The following is a 25,469-nucleotide window of genomic DNA, read 5'->3' as shown; positions in this document are numbered from 1 at the left end:
TACCCCCCAGTTATGACTGCAAAAACAGTGATAGAAATTTATACATAGTTCAGTGTACAAACAGTATCAACTCCTGATAATTTACAGTTCAGTTTAAGTATCAATTTGCTATACAGTACCAATAAAGTAATCACATTTTTACTACTAGTTTAACTGCATAAATCTTCTATTTACAGGTTGTGACATTGCTTGGAAAAATGGAGCGTCTCCGCAGCTCTCCTCTTCATGCTAATATTTCCACAGCACTTGATCGACATCTGGAAGCCATCCACATTACCCAAGCTCGTAGGAAAGATGAAATAGTAAATGCAGCGAATCGACAAAGGCAAGGAGCACCAAGATACCAGGATGACCGAGGTAACATCACAAATGTAGCCAATTTATGTAACGTGAGGATTTGGCGTTTATCTGTTGGTCATACATGGGGTCATTTACAACTGTACAGAGATCTCAATGTAATGAACTTCAATTGCTTGCTGTACAACCAAGTATGACTACAATGCTTAAGCATGGAAGGCATTTTTTTGAGAACATGTATCAGTACGGCAATAATGTATCTTACTCTTCTGAATGATATCAAGCATTGCCTATTTAGCTCACTTAAGGAGACTTGATTTGGTGTCCATACTGATAACTGGAATCATTGATTGGTACTCCTTACCTTTGACAGAGGAGGTTATTAAATAAGTAAATGTTATTCATGGCATAGCTTTGTTTGCTTTTTCCTGGACTTTAAACAACTTAACATACTTCTGAAAAAGGATAAATGGTAACTATCATTATTCAGACAATCTGCTCAGGAGAACAAGCTGGCTACAGTGGACTTCATCTCCCTATTGTCATGTTACAGAAAGATCTGGAGATTCAGTTTCCCGTTACACATCTACTCATACAGGGTAGCCCCATGGTCTTCTCAAAATATCTCTCTGTTCATAGAATCATAGGACCCATCGTGCCTGTGGCAGTTCTTTGAAAGAGCTATACTATCAGTCCCATTCCCCTACCCTTTCCCCATAGCCTTGCAAATTTATTCTTACAATATTCCCTTTTGAAAGTTATTATTGAATCTGATTCCACCACCCTTTCAGGCATTGCATTACAGATCATAACATTATGTTATAACTTTTTTTGTCATCAAGTTTTATGGCAAACATTGACAGTTAGGATTCTCTGAGATTAATACATAATATAGTGTCTTGTTAAAGGTTAAAAATAATGGCCCAAAAATTGCAATTGGAGGCTTACTGTGGGCAGACTCCTCCGACCGAATTTTTTTTAACGAAAGTATCTGGTGGTCCCAGAGGAACATATACTTGCGGTCCGAGGCCTCGTTTTGCAGCCCAGCGTATGGCCTCACACATCCCAGGAACGTAAGCGCAATCTGGGATCATGTGGGCCTGGACCACCAATAAACATGGAATATTCTCATTGATAATAATGGTGAGCTCTGTTTGTACGAGCTTCCAATACAAAAACACAGAAACACAACACAATAAATTTTTTTAAAACACCTCGCATTTAAAATTAATTGGATTTAATGAAATGTTTTAGACAAAAATTTATTTTTTTTAATTTTATTTTAATATGTTTTAATAGGGGTAAAAATAAGCTTAGGGTTTTTAAATACAAAAATTAGTGATAAAATTAAATTTTTCTATCTTTTCAAAATCTTACATTGGTAAAAGTAGGCATAAGAGTTTGAAGGACATTTGCTGAGCTGGAGTTGGGCAAATAGACCAAATCTCTGCGTGCAAATGTCCTTCTCCCAGGGATGCGTGCGATCTGTCAAATGCCGGTTCGCGGTGCATGCACATTGCATGCCGAGAACCGGCATTTGCGAGGCCGCTTCGGGTGCGTGCGCAAATCGTACGCACCAGGAGCGGCCGCAATTGATGTGATCACTTGAACTTTAGTCTTCTATTTTCATGGAGGCCATAGCCTGCTTAAAATAAATAGGATAATATTTGTTAAAATAGCAGGCTAAGGAATTTAACATGTACGCATTAAAAGTCATATACAACAACAACTTGTATTTATATAGCGCCTTTAACATAGTAAAACGTCCCAAGGTACTGCGCAGAAGCGTTCTTAAACATTTGTCACCGAGTCACATAAGGAGATATTAGGACAGACTTGGTCAATGAGGTATGTTTTAAGGAATGTCTTAAAGGAGGAGAGAGGTAAAGAGGCACAGAGGTTTAGGGAGGAAATTCCAGAACTTAGATATTAATCTTTGCACAATGCAATTTCAAGATCTTGGTGATTAAACATCTATTTTTTTTGCTTACATGGTGGAAAGTACCCAGCATCTGCTTGGCATCTCCACATATCCTTCTGGTAGCTTGGAACATGGAGAAGTCTCACCTGTACAGTTTGTCCTATCACTCAATGCCACAGCATGTTACCAATGCCACTACACTACTGTGTACTACTAAGTAATTTATTTGTTCAGATAGACTCACTGACATATATTTCATTCTGTATGCATCTCTTTTATGTGCAGATGTTCTTGCTTTGGCTATTGCAGTCAAAGAAATGGCAGTAGCTACACGGAAAGCCCGGACTGCTTTATGGTGTGCCCTCCAAATGACATTACCTAAAACAACAAATGCCAATCCAGATGACCAAGTTGAAGTAGAAAAAGAACTGCACGATCTAGTAACTAACGGAGACAAAAACTATCAAAACAGAAGCAACTACTATAGTGGGGAAAAGAATGAAGTGGTGAAAACTCGTGTTGATTAGAGAATTGCTGAAGAACTGGAGAAAAAAATAATAGACTGAAAAGCCACAAAATAAATGATTCTATTCATTATTATCTTTTGAGTTACTAAAATGTGAATTGGTTAAGTTGCAGTGATCACTAATTTAGATTAACTAAAAAGAAAGTATTAAGGGGAAAAAAGCTGAATGACATAGTCTCCCCTGAAAAGTAATTATAAACAATGCAGCTCATGGTCAAGCATGCATTTTGTTAGTAAATACATATCTATATATTGAGACAGGTGATATAAAGCTTATTTAAAAATCTCACTACCATAATTTAACAAGATCATTTTACCCCATGTTTTGGTGAATTGTTCTTGTCAAATCTTCCCAATCAGAGTGACTAAATCTCTTAGTCAGGAAATTTTAATCTGTTTGTTTTAGTTTTTGCAAGATGTTTGTTATTTATTACATACAAAGTTTATAAAAGTAGTCATGGCTTTCTTTGACATGACTTGAAAGGAAAGGTAACCTCTATTTAGTGAAAGTGAGCAATAGGTGCACCAAGGTGCAGTCTTTTGGTAAGAAGTAAGAGAGCTTAAAATCAGTCTAAATCAAAAAAAATTACAATGCCACAACAGTAAGTGGAGGTTAATTAAACTAATACCGTATACTGCAATTATCCCGTTAAGTAAAAGGTTATCATAGTTTAGATTTAATGGTTCTGTTTTTATTTATATCACCCTAATCTGGTTGGACCCTCTGTTTAGATAATTGAAGTTTCAGATAATGTGCAAAGGTCACAGACTTTGTATCATATATTATAGAGACCTGGAGATATTAATCTAATGATATTTAAGATAATTCATTGGAAAATACCATTCATTATTAGTGTAGTATTTTCACATTTATGCAGAGAATAAGGGATACCCAGGAGTGATTAAAAGGCAACAATTTCATTTTGGTGTTTAGGTGATGTCAGATTGCAAGTAGGATGTATGAATAATCTGATGTCAGAGGTGGAATTACAGCCTTGAGTTTACACTCTGTTATATTTTAAATTATACTTTGAATTTCTTGGAACACTTCAATTAGAGTTTAGATTTTTTTGCCAACAGTGAGTGTTATGCTAATACGTGATAATATCTACACGGAATAATTAACAATTGTGATGTAAGGTACACACTGGCAAGTGCAAGGCAGTCATATTGTTAGGAGTTTTCTTTTCCTAGAGTTATGAATATTTTTTTCCAAATTCCTCCTCGATTTCACCCCTTTGTCTGCTGAAGCTTCCAGCTTTTACTGCAATATAGTTCCACGGCAGACAGCAGCCCAACACTAACTCGCCAAAGTAACATTCTTCATACGTGAATCTAGGTATAGAGTTTTAGCAGACCAGTTTATTGTGAGAGCTATCACAGCAACGCCTGATTTTGTTCTCATCTAATGTCCACATACACACTTTCCGAAACTGGTCGCTGAATAGCAATCAGGACAGGAACCCTTCCCTAGCCATGGGGATTTAGAGATACCCCAAGTGCTGCTGTGGCTGAGATCAGCTAATTCAGCACAGACCAGGAATGGAGTCTGGGGCTTTCTGGTCTGTATAGCTTAGTGCTATGCTGGACAGTGGCTTTAGCCATTAGGCCATCGGGGGAGCTATTAGTAGTTAATATTTCATATATCACTGTTTGTTGATGCATGTTTTATTTATACAACAGTTTAAAAATCATTTCAGATAGTTTCAATTATTTTTGTTGATGTTGAGCAAGTTTGTTTGTGCCTATGTAGTGAGAGGCTACATGATGGCATTATATGATGAAATTGATATCCCACAATTAATTGTGTTGGTATATGCTATAATAGAATAACAGATTCTGTACTAAACAAATACCAAAACATAATTATATGCATTAACCAATGGCATTTTAATAATGCTAATCACAGAAAGCAGTAGATAACTTTCAGCAAGAAAAACATTTTCAGAGAAAAAATAGGAATGCAAAAAACCTAAATACAATGGTAAAAAAAAACCTTGTAAAATGAAGCATGCAAGGTACTACAAATATTCTATACTGTTCCAAACTCAAAACAATATCTTTGTTACAAGGAATACTGCTTCATTAACAAAAGCCTGACAAGTACTATTTAATATGGAAATTACATTTTATTATTAAGGATATTTGCAGTGGATGTTGTACTAGCTACAGTATGTGTTGTATTTCTGCAGTAAAGCTACAGAAATAATGCATTATTCAACAGTCTAGATGTAATGATTTGGTGGAATTTTTTTTGTATTTGAAATGTATTGTTAGCATTTACTAAGTTTGAAGTGGACACTTATTTTTAATTAGTGCTGATATGCCACAAACATTTAGTAAGGATATTAATTTACTCTAATTGTTACAGATGTTTTGTTGAATGTAGTTATCTGAGGCAACTTGTTTATAATGTGTACAGTCTATAAAAGTTAATGGCTTATTTTCCATATTGTAGATCTGTGGAACTGTTCAAAGTTGAAACAGTTAGCTGTTCTGCATTTCTAGTTTGAAATCTAGAGGGTATAAGTCTTGATAAATGTGCACATGCAAACAAGTTTGATATTATGTCAGTAACAGATACAATAGTAGAGGTTTAGTAACCTTAGCAGAACACTTAATTCTTGCAATTGGTGAATTGCTTCAAACTTGATTTAGTGCTATATTATATGGCAAGCTAAATTGTCATTCATTATCAAATTTATTGATCGAATATGTTTATAAATATCTTAAAATCATTTAAAGATACATTAAATGATTTTGAGACATTCAGTCTAAGATTATTAATGAGAAGTCAGCAACTCATTCAGAGATATCTCCAAAGTTCAATTGTCCAGACCCAGTGCAATTGTCATTTAGAAATACTGTACCTTGATATGATTTACAGTGGATGTCATGGAATTATTAATAGATTTCTTCCAATTTCTCATCAAAGGAATTGAATAAATTTCCAAAATGATATGAAATATCTTAAAGGTTTAAACAATTTCTCTTGAAATCAATTTCAAATATATTGTTTAATAGTGCATCTTGAAGTTATCCGGAAGGCATTTAATGCAGTCTTCAATATTTAAGCTAGGTCAAGATATGTCAAAATAAATGTGATATATCAGATATCTTTAAATGATAATTTGTGTTGTACGATTACCTTCAGGAACTAGAATTCTTTGACTTTTGAGTTTATGAATTGAATGCTAGTTTAGATTAATGAATGAAAGGAATATATCTTTGTCATATGCTTGATAAATTGATCAGGAATACAGTGTGAGAAACCTCCTAGATGTTAAAATGTTTTATGTGATCAATGAAATACTTGGTAATGTAATACACAACTGCTGAAATTGTTATCTCATGAGGAGTCAACAGAGGGTTGTGCGTTTAAAAAAAAGTGTAGTAACTACTTGAAACAATGTCATTTATAAATGAGAAGAGTTAACCCAAGTTCCAAAATTAATATTTAAGAAGTTGACTTTGTATCAAAGAAAATGTGAAATTTTTGATTTTCCTAAGTTAAAAGTTGATATATTTTACTGAACTGTATAAGTTACTGAAAATATGACATTAAATAAATTAAATATTGATCTAATGTCTTTATTTTATTAATCATGATTTTGAAAATGTACAATAGTGGAATATTTAACTTACCTGGATAAAAATAGTTCTATCCCCATAATCACAAAATCAAACAATTAGAAAAAAAATCCAGTTGGTATTTAAAATGTGGAGATGGGAAAATTGTAATGAACAACATGGAAAGTCTTTAGCTAAAGAAAAATAAGATTCAAGTCCACTTTTAGCACATTGAGATTTAAAAATATTAATCAAAAACTCAGTAAATTAGATTCATCATCATCATCATAGACAGTCCCTCAGAATCGAGGAAGACTTGCTTCCACTCTTAGAATGTGTACTTAGGTGGCTGAACAGTCCAATACGAGAGCCACAGTCCCCGCCACAGGTGGGACAATAAGTCAATGAGGGTAAGGGAGGGTGGGACAGGTTTGGCGCACGTTCTTTCTGCTGCCTGCGCTTGTTTTCTGCATGCACTCGGCGATGAGACTCGAAGCGCTCAGCGCCCTCCCGGATGCACGTCCTCCACTTTCGGTGGTCTTTGGCGAGGGACTTCCAGGTGTCGGTGGGAATGTTGCACTTTATCAGGGAGGCTTTGACGGTGTCCTTGTAACGTTTCCTCTGTCCATCTTTGGCTCATTTGCCATGAAGGAGTTCCGAGTAGAGCGCTTGCTTTGGGAGTCTCGTGTCTGGCATGCGGACAATGTGGCCACCCAGGGGAGCTGATCATGTGTGGTCAGTGCTTCAATGCTGGGGATGTTGGCCTGGTCGAGGACACTAATGTTGGTGCGTCTGTCCTCCCAGGGGAGTTGTAGGATCTTGCGGAGGCATCGGTGGTGGTATTTCTCCAGCGACTTGAGTTGTCTACTGTACATGGTCCATGTCTCTGAGCCATACAGGAGGGTGGGTATAACTACAGCCCTGTGGACCATGAGCTTGCTGGTAGATTTGAGGGCCTGGTCTTTGAACGCTCTTTTCCTCAGGTGGCCGAAGGCTGCGCAGGCGCACTGGAAGCGGTGTTGAATCTCCTCATCAATGTCTGCTTTTGTTGACAAGAGGCTCCCGAGGTATGGAAAATGGTACACGTTGTCCAGGGCCGCGCCGTGGATCTTGATGACTGGGCGGCAAGGATAGGCTGGTGGAGGACCTTTGTCTTACGGATGTTTAGCATAAGGCCCATGCTTTCGTACGCCTCAGTAAATACCTCGACTATGTCCTGGAGTTCAGCCTCTGAATGTGCGCAGACGCAGGCATCGTCCGTGTACTGTAGTTCGGCGAGAGGTTGGGGTGGTCTTGGACCTGGCCTGGAGTCGGAGAAGGTTGAACAGCTTCCCACTGGTTCTGTAGTTTAGTTCTACTCCAGCGGGGAGCTTGTTGACTGTGAGATGGAGCATGGCAGCAAGGAAGATTGAGAAGAGGGTTGGGGCATTGACGCAGCCTTGTTCGACCCCGGTCCGGATGTGGATTGGGTCTGTAATGGATCCGTTGGTAAGGATCACAGCCTGCATGTCGTCGTGGAGTAGGCGGAGGATGTTGACGAACATTTGGGGGTATCCGAAACGGAGGAGGACGCTCCATAGACCCTCGCGGTTGAGTGTCAAAGGCCTTTGTAAGGTCGAAGAAGGCCATATATAAGGGCTGGTGCTGCTCTCTGCATTTTTCCTGCAGCTGTCACGCTGCAAAGATCATGTCCGTTGTAACCCGTAGGGGACGAAATCCGCACTGTGACTCTGGGAGGAGCTCCTCGGCCACAGAGAGAAGACGGTTGAAGAGGACTCTAGCGACAACTTTCCCAGTGGCTGATAACAGGGAGATTCCTCTGTAGTTGTTGCAGTCGGACTTGTCTCCTTTTTAAAAGATGGTCACAATCACTGCATTTCTCAGATCTCCCAGCCTGCTTTCCTCCGTCCAGATGAGAGATGAGGTCATGTATCTGTGCCAACAGCGCCTCTCCGCCATACTTTAGTGCCTCAGCAGGGATTCCATCCGCTCCCGTATTCTTATTATTCTTGAGCTGTCTTGTGGCGTTTCCTACCTCGTGCGGCGTTGGAGTTGCACTGAGGTGGTGCGGATCGCATGCTGCGGGATGGAGTCGAAAACACTCGAGTCGAAGGCAGAGTCTTGATTGAGGGGATCTTCGAAGTGCGCCTTTCAGCGACCCTGACTGCCTCGGTGTCTTTGATGAGTGTTTCCACGTTCTTGGCCAGCAGTGGGGTGGGACCTTGGGAGTTTGGACCGTAGGTGGCCTTGACTGCGATGAAGAATCCTCGCACATCATGGCTGTTGGCCAGTTGTATCTCTTGTGCTTTCTCCATCCACCACCTGTTCTTTAGGTCCCGGGTTTTTTGTTGGACCTCAGCCTTGAGTCGCCTGTAATGTTGCTTTGCTGCTCCCGAGTTGGGTTGTTGCTTAAGGCTCAGAAATGCTCTGCGCTTACGATCTATTAGTTCTTGGCTCAATTTCAACATACATACTGAGAATCAGTCTGATGCCATTAGGGAAAGTTCCTGTCCAGGCTTTTAAAGCACCCAAAGTACCTTAACAAACCTTGGTGCAAGAAGTAATGGGTGATCTTCCCCACTGCCAACTTTTGAAGCCAACCTTCAATTAATTTAGTCACAAACAACATAGTCAACTCTGTTAGCTCCCATTTTTACTGACGTTTTTTTGTCTATTACGTCCATTAATTTCAATGGCTGCAGTATTGGGCTTTTATTACTCAAGGTTTCCTCTCACCAAATTGTCTGCATAATTTTTGTGTAGTTATTTAAATGACCACTTAAGAGTCATTTAGATTACATTTCAGAGGTTTTCTTTTCATTAAAAATATGCATGTTACAGTTACTATGCCTTATTTAAAATTGGATTCAGTTTCATATTTGAACAATAGTTCATTGTATTGTGGGTTCTATAAACAAACTCTATTCCACGACCATCGGCTGGCATTAAAGCCCGGTTTTCGATTTCAGATACAAAAGCAAAATACTGTGGATGCTGGAATCTGGAATAAAAACAGAAAATGCTGGAAATCTCAGCGGATCAGGCAGCATCTGTGGAGAGAAACAGAGTTAACATTTCGGGTCAACGACCCTTTGTCAGAACTAGAGAGTGTTTGGAAAGAACATGTTCTTAAGCACTGAAAGGGGGAGGGGAAGAAAGAACAAAAGGGAAGGTCTGTGATAGGGTGGAAGGCAGGAGAGATTAGAGAGACAAAAGAGATGATGGGCCGAATTGAAATGGTAATGCCAGGAGTTGGAAAAACATTAGTCAAATAGGGTGTGAATGACGGAATAATGATCAACTGCCATCAAGAGACAAGGAGAAAAAAGAATCAGGCTCGGGGGGCGGGCGGAAGGGAGCCAAAGATTGGCAGCGGTTACGCTCTGAAATTGTTGAACTCGATGTTGAGTCCAGACTGCTGTAAAGTGCCTAAATGAAAGATGAGATGCTGTTCCTGAAGCTTGCGTTGAGCTTGCGTTGGAACAGTGTAGGAGACCGAGGACAGAGAGGCCAGAGTGGGAGTGGAGTGGAGAATTAAAGTGACAGGCGACCGGAAGCTCAGGGTCACACTTGCGGACTGAACGGAGGTGTTCCGCAAAGCAGTCACCCAATCTACGCTTGGTCTCCCCAATGTAGAGAAGACCACATCGTGAGCAGCAAATACAGTATACTAAATTGAAAGAAGTACAAGTAATTCGCTGTTTCACCTGGAAGGAGTAGTTGGGGCCCTGGATAGTGGGAAGGGAGGAGGTAGAAGGGCAGGTGTTGCATCTCCTGCACTTGCACAGGAAGGTGTTGTAGGAAGGGGCGGGTGTGCTGGGGGTGACTGCGGAATGGACCGGGGTGTCGCGGGGGAGCGGTCCCTTCGGAATACTGAGAGGTGTGAGGAGGGGAAGATGTGATCGGTGGTGGGATCACGCTGGAATGGCTGAAATGACTCCCACATGTATCTGGACTACACTTTCTCCCACACCGCATCCTGTAAGGACGTCATTCCATTCTCCCAGTTTCTTCGTTTCCGTCGAATCTGCTCTGACGACGCCACCTTTCACACTAGTGCCTCTGAAATGTCTTCCTTTTTCTTCAACAGAGGATTCCTCTCTGCCGTGGTTAACATGGCCCTCAACCGTATCCGTTCTATTTCCCACATCTGCTCTCGCCTTCCCCTCCCTCAGAACCATGACAGGGTTCCCCTTGTCCTCACCTTTCACCCCCCAGCCTCCACATTCAACGGATCATCTTCCGCCACCTCCAGCGTCACATCTGCCCCTCCCCTCTCAGCATTCCGAAGGGACCACTCGCTCCGCGACACCCTGGTCTCCCCTTCCCATGGCACCTTTCCGTGCAAGCGCAGGAGATGCAACACCTGCCCTTTTACCTCCAGCCTTCCCACTATCCAGGGCACCAAATACTCCTTCCAGGTGAAACTTGTACATGTTTCAATTTAGTATACTGTATTTGCTGCTCACAATGTGGTTTCCTCTGCACTGGGGAGACCAAGCGTAGATTGGGTGACCGCTTATCGAGCACCTCCGTTCAGTCCGCAAGTGTGACCCTGAGCTTCCGGTCGCTGATCACTTTAATTCTCCACTCCACTCTCACTCAGACCTCTCCATCCTCGGTCTCCTACACTGTTCCAACAAAGTTCAAGGAACAGCACATCTTTCGTTTAGGCACTTTACAGCCTCCTGGATTCAACATCAAGTTCAACAATTTGAGCATAACCGCTGCCGATCTTTTGCAGCCTTCCATCCCCGAGCCTGTTTCTTTTTTTCTCCTTGTCTCTAATGGCAACTGGTCATTATTCCGCCATTCACACCCTATCTTGACTAATGTTTTTCCAACTCCTGGCATTACCATTTCAATTTGGCCCATCATCCCTTTTCTCTCTCATCTTTCCTGCCTTCCAACCTATCACGGACCCTCCCTTTTCTTTCTTCGCCTCCCTCTTTCAGTGCTTGTTAAGAATCTGTTCTTTCCGAACACTCCAGTTTGGACGATGGTAGGCGACCCAAAACGTTAACTCTGCTTTCTCTCAACGTGCAGGTCTCGCCTCTATACTACCCTCGAAAGTTTGCAGTGCCATTGTCTGAGCTGGTGCCTGAGAGTGTCAGATCGAGTGACAGTGCCTCTTCTCCTTCACTCCTGAGTCATAACATCTAGGACAGGTTGTGCTGGTGACAATTCTTAAGTATCTGAAAGGAGAAAGGTACACGTGTCGGGTTGTGTTGAGGGGAGAGTTTGCGGGAAGCAAGTTGTGCAGTTACACCATCAGCAGCTTGTAAGTGAGAAGAGATTGTGGGATGGCGGTGGGATTTGAGAAGGATTAGGAGCATACTGTCATCATCAGCAATGCTTCCAATCTTGCCACTCGCTCCGGCCTCAATGACTACCCATCCAATGATCTCCAGCACTGTTCTCCAGCTCAGTCGGGCTTCCCCTCCACCCGTCTGCTGCTGCTCATGGCAGTAGTGTGCTTCCTTTGCCTGCAAAAGGGAATTGTGTCAGTGAGTGCAGTGCAATGTGTTGGATTATGTACCTGCCGTGGTTGAATAGCTGATAGTGTGTGCAAGGTGAGATGTGGGTGAGTCTTGCAGCAGTGGTAAGTGTGGGAGGGTGAGGTAAAGCCGATTGTGAGGTCGTGATTGCTAGAGATTGTTGGTAGGTGTGTTGCATTGAGCAGTGTGAAGCTGGTGTTGCAGTTGATGGGATGTGGCATTTGAAGATACATTTACTCACCGTGAGCACTCGTGTACGTGATACTGACAGCCTCTGCTATCTCCTCTCCCCGCCCCCCACCACCACGTAGAGAGCCTGACCGTCTGGGCAGCCCCAGGATGAAGGCCTCCAGTGCTGCAGAGAACCTCCTTGCCCTCTCTCTTCTCTGTTTAGTCATGGCTTCAATGTGACAATGAGGTGTCTCTGCAACAAAGCACCTCCCCTTTAAGTAGTGCAGAAAGCCTAGGCCAAATTTTATTGGCCAGTAATAAAACTGCACCCGATAGTGGTTCCCCCGTTAAGCATTAAGCCAACCAGCAGTGCGTTTAGCACCACTGTGAACGGGCAGACGTTGCCCTTCCCACATCCATTTTTGAGCTTTATCCAATTTCACCCCGACTATCTTATTGCTTCTGTGTAGTACCTTATTTGTTAATAAATCTATTAGTCTTTGCTTGAACATAAATGGTCTAATAGTATGGTATTTACTGCCTTTTGAAACAGACAGAAAATGTGGCAGGCATCCTATGCAATTAACTACAGTATAGTGCAATTGTTAGTCCTGTGGCCCACTGTCCACTTAGTCAAAGTCACAGATATAAAATATTCCATCTACTTAATGGAAGCTGCCTCTCTACAATGGTCACACTAAAAATGAGAGAAAGCTCAAATCTCAATTTTTTTTTTTAAAGATTATAACCCAAGCTATATGTTTGTTTCAGCACAACAAAAGGGTTTTTTTCTACCTCTGGAGAGGAAAGCGAATAGGTGGTCAAATGGATTCCAGTTGAAAACTGCTGTTTTAAAAAGGAACAGCTGTCAGTGGCTTTCCTTTAATCTAATTTGCAATTATTTTCTTTATTTGAAGAACAACAAGTATTGTATTTACAAGGTGACAAATTTGCCATTTATTCTTATGAATTACAATGAAAAATACTTTATTTTCTCAAACATACAATTAAAGTGAATAATAGTTCAAATAAATTCAGTAGATGATTTCAGTTTCAGTGCTGGAAAGTACACCATCCCTCAAAAAAAAAGTGACGTTCTAATTTGTCAAAAATGGTTAAAGCCATCTGGAAACTGGTATAAAAAGTAAGTCTTAAAAAAAGGAAGCATTGTTCGGTCTCCAGAAAATTCTTTATTCTTCAGTTACATTTCATCAAATTGAAAATCTTCCTTCACTGAAGGGTTTGCGTTGTAGCATGTGTGTGTTTCATTGACTCCTAGTTTCCTCTGTGTAGGCTATTTTTATATAAGTGTTACACTACAAACTGAAACACAAAAAAAATTGAAATACCTAATTGAACAGCCGATGATGAACAAAAGACCTATCAAAAAAGATTTTTTTCCAAATGTGACCTTGAACTTTCAATTTTGACACCATACATTGCAAAAATTTGGCATTTTATGAAGAAAAATGTTTTTCAAATGTCACCAGACCACCCTCCTGCCCCACACACACACACAGGTTGTTGGGTGCTACACAGTCCATATTACTGGTGGATACAAACTTCACCTCAGAATATCTTCATCTTTACCGCTTCCGTTCTCCTTTCTGAGTTCTCTTCTTCTCCTTCTCCTTTCTTTCCTGTTTTGCAAGCTTGTCTTTCTCTCGTTGTAGTTTATCTTGCTCCTTCTTCTTTTGTGCATCTCCCCGAGCCTTCTCCCTTTCGGCTTTTTTTGCAACAAGAACAGCCTCAACGTTTGTGTTTTTAAAAAGAGCTAAAGTTAAATTAAGGAATTATTCCAACTAACTGACAATCCAGTAACTATAATAATAATTTCTCTCCATGATTAAAAATCTTCATTTATTTACTACATTCTATATATATATTATTTTGAGAAAAGAGAACTGAAAGAAACAAACAAAATAGGAGCTATGAAAAGAGCATTAAAACATAACTTGCCCTTGTTGTGTCTGCATAGATTTTTTTCATACATATACTTGGGACACACACTTTCAATTTAACCTGCTCCACCAGAGTCTGTTGCTTCCTGATCAGACACATCAAATGTAATTTCCAGTTTCCTGCATCTACAACACTCAAATTTACTGTCAGGCTGTGTATGGATGGTCTCACAGTGCCTAATGTGCCCACTGTGATGGTGAGGGTCCTATCAGAATTATCTATTTTTTGTAAATTTCATATAAATACCTTGCATGCGGTTGCTCAGATAGTCCAACGCTTGACTCGTATAGTTTGTGATGCTTACAAATCTACAGTCTATATCGCTTCAGAGGATTGTGTACTGAACTGGCATGGCACATGCTGAGAGTTGTAGTCCCAGAACTAGTAAACTAGCATGTTAATGAGCAAATGTGGCATTCAGGTTGGAGGCTAGCAGGAATCTGAGGACTGGGCAGTGGGATTCTGGGAGCTTAACAGCAGGCTTACGTGATGTGATGTGATACCAGGTCTTGAAATGTCTTCAGCCATGTAATGCACAACAGTTTTTACACATGGAGAACTCATAAAATCATAGAATAGTACAGTACAGAAGGAGGCCATTCAGCCCATCAAGTCTTCGCCGGTTCTCGAAGAGCAATCCAGTTAGTCCCACTCCCCAGCTTTCCCCATATCCCTGCCATTTTTTTTTATTATCTTTCAAGTATTTATCCAGTTCCCTTTTGAAGGCTACTATTGAATCTGTATCCGTCACCTTATCAGGCAGTGCATCCCAAAATCCTAACCACTTGTTGCATAAATTTTTTTTCCCTTATGTCACTTATGTCTAGTTCTTTTGCCAATCATCATCAATCTGTGCCCTCTGGTTATCGGCCTTTAGAAAGAGTTTATTTTTACTCTGTCTAAACATTTCATTTCAAACACCTATCAAATCTCCTCTTGGCTTTCTCTGCTCTAAGGAGAACAACCCCAACTTCTCCAGTCTATCCACGTAACTGTAATCTTCATCCCAGAAACCAAAGTAAATCTCAAGTAAACCTCTCTAAAGCCTTCAAGACCTTCCTAAAGTATGGTGCCCAGAATTGGATACAATACTCCAGCTGGGGCCGACCTAGTGTTTTATATAGGTTTAGTATAACTTGCTGGCTTTTGTACTTCATGCCCCTGTTTATAAAGTCCAGTTGTTAACCTGCCCTGCCACCTTCAAAGATTTATGCACAAATACTCCCAGTTCTCTGTTCTTGCACCCCCTTTAGACATGTACTATTCAGCTTGTATTGTCTCTCTTCATTCTTCCTACCAAAATGCATCATCTCACACTTTCCTACATTGAATTTCATCTGCCATGTGTCTGCTCATTCCACCAGCCTATGTCCTTTTGAAGTCTATTACTATCTTCCTCATTGTTTACTACACTTCCTAGTTTCGTTTAATCTGCAAATTTCGAAATTGTATTCTGTACCCCCAAGTCCAAGTTATTAATGTATATCAAAAACAATAGTGGGCCCAGTACTGAACCCTGAGGAACACCACGATATACCTCCCTCCAGTCTGAAAAACAGCCATTCATAAATCTGTTTTCTATTGCTTAGCCAATTTTAAAAACATAGAAAATAGGTTCAGGAGTAGGCCATTCGGCCCTTCGAGCCTGCACCACCATTCAATAAGATCATGGCTGATCATTCACCTCAGTACCCCTTTCCTGCTTTCTCTCCATACCCCTTGATCCCTTTAGCCGTAAAGGCCATATCCCTCTTGAATATATCCAATAAACTGGCATCAACAACTCTCTGCGGCAGGGAATTCCACAGGTTAACAACTTTGAGTGAAGAAGTTTCTCCTCACCTCAGTCCTAAATGGCCTACCACTTAACCTTAGACTGTATCCCCTGGTTCTGGACTTTCCCAACATCGGGAACATTCTTCCCACATCTAACCTGTCCCGTTAGAATCTTATACGTTTCTGAGATCCCCTCTCATCCTTCTAAACTCCAGTATATAAAGTCCCAGTTGATCCAGTCTCTCCTCATATGTCAGTCCAGCCATCCCTGGAATCAGTCTGGTGAACCTTCGCTGCACTCCCTCAATAGCAAGAACATCCTTCCTCAGATTAGAAGACCAAAACTGAACACCATATTCCAGGTGAGGCCTCACCAAGGCCCTGTATAATTGCAGAAAGACCTCCCTGTTCCTATACTCAAATCCCCATGCCATTTGCCTTCTTCACCGCCTGCTGTACCTGCATGCCAACTTTCAATGACTGATGAACCATGACACCCAGGTCTCGTTGCACCTCCCCTTTTCTTAATCTGCCGCCATTCAGATAATATTCTGCCTTTATGTTTTTGCCACCAAAGTGGATAACCTCACATTTATCCACATTATACTGCATCTGCCATGCATTTGCCCATCCACCTAACCTGTCCAAATCACCCTGCAGCCTCTGAGCATCCTCCTCACAGCTCACACCACCACCCAGTTTAGTGTCATCTGCAAACTTGGAGATATTACACTCAATTCCTTTATCCAAATCATTAATGTATACTGTAAAGAGCTGGGGTCCCAGCACTGAGTCCTGCGGCACTCCACTAGTCACTGTCTCCCATTCCGAAAAGGACCTGTTTATCCCAATTCTCTGCTTCCTGTCTGCCAACCAATTCTCTATCCACTCCAGTACATTACCCCCAATACATGTGCTTTGATTTTGCACACCAATCTCTTATCTGGGACTTTGTCAAAGGCCTTTTGAAAGTGCAAATACACCACATCCACTGGTTCTCCCATGTCCACTCTACTAGTTACATCCTCAAAAAATTCCAGTAGATTTGTCAAGCATGATTTCCCTTTCATAAATCCATGCTGACTTGGACCAATCCTGTCACTGCTTTCCAAATGCGCTGCTATTTCATCCTTATTAATTGATTCCAACATTTTCCGCACTACTGATGTCAGGCTAACCGGTCTATAATTGCCCGCCTTCTCTTCCTTTTTAAAAAAGTGGTGTGACATTAGCTACCCTCCAGTCCATAGGAACTGATCCAGTCGATAGACTGTTGGAAAATGATCACCAATGCATCCACTATTTCTAGGGCCACTTCCTTAAGTACTCTGGGATGCAGACAATCAGGCCCCGGGGATTTATCGGCCTTCAATCCCATCAATTTCTCCAACACAACTTCCCGCCTGATAAGGATATCCTTCAGTTCCTCCTTCTCACTAGACCCTCGGTCCCCTAGTACATCATGAAGGTTATTTGTGTCTTCCTTCGTGAAGACAGAACCAAAGTATTTGTTCAATTGGTCTGCCATTTCTTTGTTCCCCATTATAAATTCACCTGAGTCCGACTGTAAGGGACCTACATTTGTCTTCACTAATCTTTTTCTCTTCACATATCTATAGAAGCTTTTGCAGTCAGTTTTTATGTTCCCAGCAAGCTTCCTCTCGTACTCTATTTTCCCCTTCCTAATTAAACCCTTTGTCCTCCTCTGCTGAATTCTAAATTTCTCCCAGTCCTCAGGTTTGCTGCTTTTTCTGGCCAATTTATATGCCTCTTCCTTGCATCTAACACTATCCTTAATTTCCCTTGTTAGCCACAGTTGAGCCACCTTCCCTGTTTTATTTTTACTCCAGACAGGGATGTACAACTGTTGAAGTTCATCCATGTAATCTATAAATGTTTGCCATTGCCTATCCACTGTCAACCCTTTAAGTATCATTTGCCAGTCTATTCTAGCCAATTCACGTCTCATGCCGTCGAAGTTAGCTTCCCTTAAGTTCAGGACCCTATTTTCTGCATTAACTGTGTCACTCTCCATCTTAATAAAGAATTCTACCATATTATGGTCACTCTTCCCCAAGGGGCCTCGCACAAGATTGCGAATTAGTATCGATGCCCCTACTGCCCCTTTTATCTTATGGGCTTCAATTTTGCTAACAAGCCGAGTAAGTATTACTTTATCAAATGCCCTTTGAAAATACACATCAACTGCGCTGTCCTCATCCAACCTCTCTGTTACCTCATCATAAAAGTCAATGTAGTCAAACACGATTTGCCCTCAACAGATCCATGCTGGCTCTCCTTTATTAGTCCATGCTTGTCCAAGTGGCTGTTAAGTTTCTCCTGGATTATTGTTTCTGAAAGCTTCCCCACCACCGACGTTAAACAGACTGGCCTGCAATTGCCAGGTTTATCCTTCTCTTTTTTTTTGAACAAGGGTGTAACATTTGCAATCCTCCGGTCCTCTGGCACCACCCCTGTATCTAAGGAGGATTGGAAGATTGTGGCCAGCACCTCTGCAATTTCTACTCTTACTTTCCTCAGCAATCTAGGATGCATCCATCCGGACTGGGTGACTTATCCACTATAAGTACTGCAAGTCTTTCTAGTACCTCTGTCTATTTTTATCAACAATCTCCTTGTTTACCATAACTTTGCCAAAGTCCTCTCCCTTGGCAAACACCGATGCAAAGTACTCATTTAGTACCTCAGCCCTGCCTTCTGCCTGCACCAGTAGATTTCCATTTTGGTCCCTAATCAGTTCCACCACTCCTCTGACAACCTGTTTACTGTAATATGCCTATAAGAGACCTTTGGATTCCATTTTATGTTGGCCACCAATCTATTCTCATACTGTCTTTGCCCCTCTTAATTCCTTTTTCACCTCCTCTGTACTTTTTATATTCATCCTGAATATTTTTTATCTGGGCAGTTGTTGCTGATTGTCAGTGGCCCCAAACCAAGAATGTTACATAAATATAATGGAACGTGCCATACTAGGTTTAAGTATTGTATTGTAAGTTAAGAAGCCACAACTTCTTTGCCCATTAAGAATATGACCAAAGTAACTTTAGCTATCAGAAGAAAACGACTTATAACAAAATAAATGCATTGGAAAAAGGATACATTTATCACTATCAAAGTGAAAGGCTCCACTTGTTCCATGGGCTTCTTCATCTTCAGTGCTCAAGTTAAAGAAACTAAAAGTTTAAGCTGTGAGTAACAAATAACATCAATGGATGATGAGCTGGTGGTTGACCGAATTGATTTGATCACATAGCTGTTTCAGATATGATACAAAACCATCGAACTGCATATGGACTTCTAGCAAGTTTCATTTCATGGACCATCTTTATTCTGCCAAAAAATTATATGTAGGATTTTTTTCCCTCCGTAACTTCTCACATGCCTATAGTATTTTTTTTTTTAAAAAGCAGAAATTAATGAAAGTAGCATCACACATCCTCTCATTTAATCATTACCAACCAGAAAGTAACTCCAAGAGGATCATTGCAAAAAGAAAGTAAATGGGCCAGGCAAGGTGACTAAGTGAATTAGTCTGCAGTCCCTTAACCCCCTCGGGAATGGGTTAAAATCAAATGTAGTATAAATGAAATGAAATATTCCATGTGATTAGTCAGTATCAATCCAATTCCAAGGGGATTTAAGTCAACAGAAATCTACCAAGAATTTGGCAATCTCGCTCAGACACCACAAGAATGGCTGGTGCAGGAAACATAAGCATCACCCTTGGTAATTGTTCTTGCACTGTAGGAGACACACAAGCCAATATTTATTGTCAATCCATAGTTGCCCTGAGGGTATTAAAAGTCAACCACAGAGTGTGGGACTAGAGTCACATATTCCCTTCCTTGGAGGGTAGTAATAAACCAGTTAGGTTTTTGTGACAATCCAGCAGCTTTTGCGGTCAGATTTATTGAATTCAATTTCACAAATTACTATGGTGAAATTTGACCTTCAAACCTGTGGGCTGCCAGTTCATTATTATGAAAGGATTTGATTGGGTAGACGTAGAGAAGATGTTCCCATTTGTGGGCGAAATCAGAATTAGGGGCCATAAATATAAGATAGTCATTAATAGGGTTGTAAGGGCTAGAGGAGGCTACAGAGAAAGAGAGGGATGAGGCCATGAAGGAATTTGAAGACAAGGATGAGAATTTTAAAATCAAGGTATCGCCAAACTGGGAGCCAATGTAGGTCAGCAAACACGGGCGATACGTAAACAGGCCTGAGTGCAAGTTAGGATATGGGCAGGTTTACGGAAGCTGGAAGATGGGAGGCCTGCCAGGAAGTTGCGAACAGTTCATCTTCAGACAGCAGCCAGGAAGGGGGATGGAGTCGGTGGCTCAAAAATGGACTGTGCGTCGTGGACCGAAGATAACCGCTTTGGTCTTCGCAATATTTAATTAAAGGAAATTTCCACTCATCCAATACTGGATGTCAGACAAGCAACGTGACAAATTAGAGGCAGCGGAGAGATCAAGGTAGTTGCTGATAAGGTAGAGAGAGCTGGGTGTCATTCGCGTACATGTGAAACCTGATGTTCTGTGGCATCACATCCTCAAGTCATCCCAAAATGCTTTGCAATCAATGGATTGTGTGTGAAGTGCAGGCACTTTTGTTACATAGGCAACATGGCTGCCAATTTGCAACAAACAGCAAATGAATCAATGACCAGAAAAGCTGTTTTGGTGGTGTCGATTGAAGGAGGAATGTTAGCCAGGAATTGAAAGACATTCATTTTGTGGTGCATGCTTTTTATAAGTACAGAAATGTGTTTTATTATTTGTTTTAAATACATTATTTCTGATAGCACTTTCTCGCCTTCAAACTTATAAGATAAGAAGTCATGGCTTATCAGTCTATGGCAAAGTTTTGGTGCATTCATGGTCAGACAAATGAAGGACGACATATATCCCTTAGTTTGTAAAACCTTGTCAGGCCAGTTATCAGATGTGCTGAGCTGTGTCCCCTAATGGGTTGAAGTATTAACAAAGACAACATTGGCTGATTCCATTTACCTCCAAGAGATCAATTAAACAGCAGCACTAGTAAAGACCCATTAGAAGGTTATGATAACATTCGTAAGAAAGATATAGTAATATTATTGCTACTGGTGAAATGTTTTTGTAAAAGATTTGGATTTATATAGCGCCTTTCAAGAACACCGGATGTCTCAAAGCGCTTTACAGCCAATTAAGTACTTTGAGTGTAGTCACTGTTGTAAGAAACGCGGCAGCCAATTTGCACACAGCAAGCTCCCACAAACAGCAATGTGATAATGATGTGTTTTTTTTGTTATGTTGATTGAGAGATAAATATTGGTCAGGACATCGGGGATAACTCTCCTGCTCTTCTTCAAAATAGTGCCATGGGATCTTTTGCGTCCACCTGAGAGAACAGACAGGGCCTCGGTTTAACGTCTCATCCGAAAGACAGCACCTCTGACAGTGCAGCACTCCTCAGCACTGCACTGGAATGTCATCCTGGATTTTTTGCACTCAAGTCCCTGGAGTGGGACTTGAAAACTCAGCTTTCTGACTCAGAGGCAAGAGTGTTACCCACTGAGCCACAGCTGACAGTAGCATTATCTATTCACCTTCCTTCTTTTCATAGCATCTTTTACAGTGTATTTTTTATATATTTCTGAAAAAGAAAATCAAGGGCTTCCATCATAGTGCTGTTTAATTATCTTTCAAACCACCCTCCCCCAAAAAACTCACATCTATGCTAATTTATTGCTCTTTTGCAGGTGGGGGGGGGGGGGGGGGCGGGGGGAGCAAGACTGAGCTTTCAAATCATTGTCAGTAAAGTTATTCCATTGAAGATATCTCAATCCTTCTTCCCAAGAATGCAATACCAAAAAGGATATTCCTCCTCGTCTGTTATATTTGCATATTGTGCAAGAACTGCAGCTTTCCTAGATTTCTCCTCTTCTGAAGGACCTTTTTGTTTCACAACAATCTGAGCCTGTTTCTCAATCAGGCTTGCAATGGCGTGTACTTCATCTTAAAACCACAGACAGAAGAACTCCAGTTAGATATTAAAGTTTTATATTTAGAATACGAAAAGGAGCAAAGATTTTTCCTTCTGATATTATTCGTTATAATCTTTTAACATTTGTACAAATAAAACAAATATCCTACATAGTTATGATGCATACTCACCCAATTTATTGACTTCATGCATTTAAAATATGCAAAAAAAAAGAACAGCAATTATTGGACATCTGAGATTATCCTGATCTTTACCTTCAACATTTTTCTCTTGTGTGATATTGTTTATGGTCTCAGACCACTTTTGAATTATTTCATTGCAAATGATTGCTAATGAATCTTCATCCTGAAAAAAATAACAGTAGAACTGCAGATTTATATACAGCCTGCTTCAGAGGAAAAATTAAGTGAATTCAAACATAGAAACATAGAAAATAGGTGCAGGAGTAGGCCATTCGGCCCTTCTAGCCTGCACCGCCATTCAATGAGTTCATGGCTGAACAAACTCATTTGTTAGTTTGGTCTTTTATAAAGACTTTATTTTATGAGCAAAGGCTGTAGGCCCTGACAATATCCTGCTGAAGTGCTGAAGGCCTGTATTCCAGAACTAGTCACGCCCCTAGCTAAGCTGTTCCAGTACTGCATCTACCCAGCAGCAATGTGTAAAATTGCCCGGGTACATCCTGTCCACAAAAAGCAGGATAAATCCAATCTGGCCAAATACCACCGTATCAGCCTACACTTAATCATCAGTAAAGTGATGGAAGGAGTCATCAGCAGTGCCATCAAGCAGCACTTACTAATTAATAAACCGCTCACCAATGCAGTTTGGGTTCCACCAGGACCACTCTGCTCCAGACCTTATTACAGCTTTGGTCCAATTATGGACAAGATCTAAATTCCAGACATGAGGCAATAGTGACAGCCCTTGACATAAAAAGCCAATCATCTGAGCCCCAGCATATCACAGCAAGAGTTTCTCAAAGCAGCATCTTGGGCCCAAATATCTTCAGTTGCTTCCTCAATTACCTTGTATCTATTGCAGAGTCAAAAATATAGCTGTTCACTGATAACTGCAGTATTCAGCTCAATTTGCAATTCCTCAGATAATGAAGCAGTCCATGCCTGCATACAGCAAGTCCTGGACAACATCCATGTGGCACGTAACATGTGAATCCACAAGTGCCTGGCAATGACCATAATCAACAATAGAGAGCTTAGCCTTGATATGCAATTGCATTACCGTCACCGGGTCCCCCACTATCAACATCCTGGGGGTCAACATTGACCAAAAATTGAACATGACCAGCTACATAAACATAAGAAATAGGAGCAGGAGTAGGCCCCCGGCCCCTCGAGCCTGCTGCGCCATTTAATAAGATCATGGCTGATCTGATCATGGACTACTCAGCTCCACTTCCCTGCCAGCTCCCCATAACCCTTTATTCCCTTATCGCTCAAAAATCTGTCTATTTCCGCCTTAAATATATTCAATGACCCAGCCTCCAAAGCTCTCTGGGGCACAGGATTCCATAGATTTACAACCCTCAGAAGAAATTCCACAACTCCTAGAGCATGTCATAGGCTGGGTATTCTGTGACGAGTGTCTCATCTCCTGACTTCCTAAAGAGACTCCACCACCACCTACCAAGCAAAAATCAGAAGTGTGATGGAATACTCGCCACTTGCCTGCACGGGTGCAACACCAAAGAAGCTCGACATCATCCAGATCTCTGGGATACTCCAGAGGTAACAGTGCAGGGATGAGAAGAGAAGCCATTGCTGAAGATGCTCTTGCTCTGATTAGATAGGCAAGCATGAAACCAAGCAAGCAAAGTCCCACTGAGCTGTACAACAAAGTAGTGGCATCAGAGGAGGATGGTGTGGCTGAAAGTTTGAAGGCTGCAGAGGTTGAAGAAAGTGAGTATGGATAGTTACAGAGGGTGTCCTTTAGGACTTTGGGGAGGGCCGTTTTTGTTCTGTGGCAGGGACGGAAAGCTGATTATAGAGATTTTCAAACAGGGACTTGCAGGAAAGATGGGCACAGATTTGGGAGGTGCCAACATGTTCAATGATTGAGATAAAACAGAGGTTGGATATGAAGAATAGTTTGTAAGGACAGAAAAGTCAACAGTTTTTTTTTTAAAAAGGGGAGGGGTGATCACAGTTATTTTGAAAAGCGTGGGGCAGTACCTGAGAAAAGAGAATCCTTTACAAAATGATCAACTTGGGCCTAGGAAGTTAAGTTGGTGGTCAGCAGCTTAGTGGAAATGGGGTTAGGGGAGCAGTAAGTGGATGAGCTGAGATCAAAGAGTGCATGAGGAGTTGTTTGTTATGGAAGTGTACGCTAGTATGAAAATAGATAGACCATTATCTAAATATTTTAGTACACTGCGTAATTAACTTGCGGTCCTAAGTGGATATTTACTTCTTACAGAACTTCTCACAACAAAGCAGCTTTCTTACATATTTTGCAACATAGGGTCTGTGGCAAAGATTATTTTTTTTCCCTCTAATCATCACCTTGATTTCACTTTTCATATCCGTCCCCCGCCCGATTTATGGGTCATTCATCTTAGTACGACGATGCTTCAGACTCGATAAATGAGCTGTAGCAACATGGCGCCATACTTATCTATTCTCTGTTCGTTTTTTTAAAGAGCACCCTATTATGCAAATCTGGTTGTTTTAATAATCCACGTGTGGTTAATTTGAATCGTGGTTGAAGAGTAAAGCTCCCAAAAAGAATTTCAGTGGAAGCGGTGGAATTTAAATCAATTATTCTGAACACTACAATAAACACGTTACAGACACACGAAGAGTGGCAGTTTTGATTTTCATTTCTGTATAACGAGTCCAACTTCTTGTTGCCTTAAATCAAAAGTTTTCGGAAGAGGAGGGGGAAATAACAGCAGGATATAAATGTGTAATTTCGGGGGCGAGTATGTTTCTTCCCCACATATTGCACATGCGCCTATTGAAGCAAATACAATGAGACAATACATTCAGTACCAATATGATAGAATGTTTTTCTGTTCTGAAACGTGGTTTAGGGCAACTACGTGAAGAATTCAGGGCTATATTTACAGATTCATGCAGTGTGACAGAATTAGCCACTGCATCGAGTTACACCAGGCGGTTCAAATTACCACAAATGTCAGAAATCAAGCGATAAACCAACACGTTTTTTTCCCCCCGACTTTGACGTGGTGTAAAAAAAAAACACAGACTGTGGAAAAAATTGATTTGAAAGTAAGAGCAGCCGGGGGGTGAGGCGCGCAGACCGAGCCCGCACGGCCAAGGGGGAGCAGCCCAGCTCACCATGAATGCGGACAGTATGCCCCGCAGCGCCTCACACTTCTCCTCCTCTTCCTCTTCCTCCTCCCGCAGGATCCCGTTGATGTACGAGCCGTAGACGACGTCGTCGACGATCTCCAGCTGCAGCAGCCGCTGGCTCAACCAGCCCGCGAATGCCGCCTCTGCCTCGCCACTGGGCGCCGCCATCTTGTGTGTGTGTGTGTGTATGAGGGAGCAAGAGTGAAGGGGACCTAATCCTCCCTCCCGCCCGCAACTGCGGCTGCCCGCCGAGCTGCCTGAACGGCTGTGGGGGGGGGGGGAAACCAGCCAATCGGCGGCGCCCACCTTTGACCCCGCCCCCCGCTCGAGCGGCCGCCGGCCGCTAGCTGCAACTTGGCGCTAAAGCGCGGCCGGGTTTGAAATTCAGATCCATTCCA

General features: G+C 41.5%; 2 protein-coding genes across 3 annotated transcripts in view; one reads left to right on the top strand and one right to left on the bottom strand.

Moving 5' to 3' along the window:
* Nucleotides 1-6,289, top strand: part of moto (minamoto) — a 77,860-nt gene extending 71,571 nt beyond the window's left edge. For both annotated transcript variants that reach the window (XM_070864491.1, XM_070864492.1), the window contains 2 exons: nt 177-357; nt 2,504-6,289. In XM_070864491.1, coding sequence (XP_070720592.1) covers nt 177-357; nt 2,504-2,745 — 423 coding nt within the window. In that variant the 3' untranslated portion in view covers nt 2,746-6,289. The remainder of the gene's footprint in view (nt 1-176; nt 358-2,503) is intronic.
* A 6,861-nt stretch (nt 6,290-13,150) lies between these two features.
* ccdc43 (coiled-coil domain containing 43) lies at nt 13,151-25,283 on the bottom strand. Its single transcript, XM_070864490.1, has 5 exons — nt 25,057-25,283; nt 21,991-22,081; nt 21,612-21,747; nt 18,845-18,900; nt 13,151-13,757 (listed from the first exon to the last, which is right to left on the bottom strand). The coding sequence occupies exons 1-5, from the start codon at nt 25,237-25,239 to the stop codon at nt 13,570-13,572; spliced, it is 654 nt and encodes a 217-aa protein (XP_070720591.1). The 5' UTR covers nt 25,240-25,283; the 3' UTR covers nt 13,151-13,569.
* Nucleotides 25,284-25,469: the final 186 nt, after the last annotated feature.

This window comes from Pristiophorus japonicus, chromosome 21 (genome assembly GCF_044704955.1).
Source record: "Pristiophorus japonicus isolate sPriJap1 chromosome 21, sPriJap1.hap1, whole genome shotgun sequence".
In the NCBI taxonomy this organism is placed as follows: domain Eukaryota; kingdom Metazoa; phylum Chordata; class Chondrichthyes; family Pristiophoridae; genus Pristiophorus; species Pristiophorus japonicus.
This window is presented reverse-complemented; position numbering and strand designations above follow the sequence as displayed.

Coding starts and splice junctions, on each gene's coding strand:
- ccdc43 (XM_070864490.1), bottom strand. CDS start 25,239: ATGGCGGCGCCCAGTGGCGAGGCAGAGGCGGCATTCGCGGGCTGGTTG. Junction 21,748..21,990: donor ACAAGAGAAAAATGTTGAAG/GTAAAGATCAGG, acceptor TGTGGTTTTAAG/ATGAAGTACACGCCATTGCA. Junction 13,758..18,844: donor TCACTTTGATAGTGATAAAT/GTATCCTTTTTC, acceptor ATTTAACTTTAG/CTCTTTTTAAAAACACAAAC.